General features: G+C 36.9%; 1 protein-coding gene across 1 annotated transcript in view; it reads left to right on the top strand.

Moving 5' to 3' along the window:
• yipf5 (Yip1 domain family, member 5) overlaps nt 1–1204 on the top strand; it is a 5530-nt gene extending 4326 nt beyond the window's left edge. Inside the window, exon 6 of the mRNA XM_014016851.1 lies at nt 98–1204. Within this exon, the coding sequence (XP_013872305.1) occupies nt 98–260 (163 nt within the window). The 3' untranslated portion in view covers nt 261–1204. The remainder of the gene's footprint in view (nt 1–97) is intronic.
• Nucleotides 1205–1702: the final 498 nt, after the last annotated feature.

The raw sequence follows: 1702 nt of genomic DNA, 5'->3' as shown, positions 1-1702 counted from the left end.
ATCCTCGTTTGGATGTGATGGCTCACAAATTGGATCAGATTTCTTCAGACCAGTACAACTTGGATTTATTAATGTTGTTTTATTTTAATTTTTTTAGGGGTATGATGGGGATTATATTAACAGCAACAATCATTGGCTGGTGCAGTTTCTCCGCCTCCAAGATCTTCATCTCAGCTTTGGCCATGGACGGGCAGCAGTTATTGGTCGCTTACCCCTGCGCTCTGCTATACGGAGTCTTTGCACTCATCTCTGTCTTCTGAAAAGAAAAGAACACAATAATCATTGCACAACAGTTCAAAATAACTGCTCACAAATTTCTGTAATTTCAGTCTAATTAGCACTGTGTAATTAGTGTAATCATTGGCTAATTGCACAGTTGCTGCAGAAAAATGGACGCTCCCATCTAAAACAACACTTCTGTTTTTCTTTTTAATAAGCCTCCTCCTCCCACCACATTCCAAGTTGAAGGGTGGAGTGCAGCCTGACTCTCCTGAAGCTTGCTCCCTTCATGCACCTAAAAGTAGAGGACTGTTCAACAGATTTGGTGGAAGATAACACCTGTGGACCACATTGAGCCTTACATGGGCTTAGTTCAGTCCAATGATTATTATTTTTTATTTAAAGGACACAGAGCAAAAGGCAACCAAAATATTTACACAGTGGAGTCAGTGTATTTTCGACACATAAGGGGAAAACGTTCCTAATTGTTTTACGAAGGACCAAGCTGAAAAAGAAGCCGTAAATCATGGTTTTATTTTTCTAAGCCTTTTCTGGCAAACACCCACAGATTCTACAAGAAAAAGACGAAGGGAAACACCTTTGTCAGACAACTTCTGCTCCTTTATGTTTCAGAAGAGTAAAAAAAAGAGATTGTTCTCCCAAAAATACTTTTTTGGTCCAGAACTTTGGAGCAGTGAAGTCCACCAGTACCATCAGAAAAACCTGCTATATCTTGTGAAATTGATTTAAATTTTTTTGCTAATTGTTTTGCACAGAAACATTCTAGACTTCTCAACAAATTTGATTAGATGATGAGTAATTGGTCCGAAACATAGTTTATTTGTCCAAACTCAGACATTTTTATATAGTTTTTTGTCATTTACTCCCTCGCATCTTACCTAATTTTAGAAGCTGTTCCCTCTGTATGCTTTGATGCCGTTTGTTGTTCCTGTCTTTTCATGCACATTAAAACTGGTTTTGAAGAGTTTCTGCTTCTTCATTAAAAGCTACAGTTTTTTTTAATTATTATTTTTTATTATAGGCATGCAAAAAGTTGTATTTCTGCGATAAGACCTGAACTGCATTTTCCAGGTGCAAGTATGGGAAAACCTGTTAATGCATTTAATTATTTTATTTTCTAAAAGATTAAAATTCTCAAAATGTTTGGAAGATGATGAATCGAGAGCCTAAATTTGTACGGACTGGCTGGTGCTCGTGGTCGATTTCGTCAAATTAACTAGACCATCCACACTGAAGCTGTGCTGCACAACATGGCTGCTTGTGTGAGAAACACTCAGGCTTTTAAAAATATGAATAATGCAAAAAAAAAAAAAAAGGAGTGGAAGCCTTTTTATTCTGTAACATCAAGGAGATGTTTTGCATTTCGTGCAAGTGGAACAGTAACAGTCGGCTCGCATGGTCAAAAGTTTAGAAATTGATTCCATCCATGCATGATCTTGTTTGTTATTAAACCATATATATA

The sequence above is a fragment of the Austrofundulus limnaeus genome, unplaced genomic scaffold (assembly GCF_001266775.1).
Source record: "Austrofundulus limnaeus strain Quisiro unplaced genomic scaffold, Austrofundulus_limnaeus-1.0 Scaffold156, whole genome shotgun sequence".
Classification (NCBI taxonomy): domain Eukaryota; kingdom Metazoa; phylum Chordata; class Actinopteri; order Cyprinodontiformes; family Rivulidae; genus Austrofundulus; species Austrofundulus limnaeus.
This window is presented reverse-complemented; position numbering and strand designations above follow the sequence as displayed.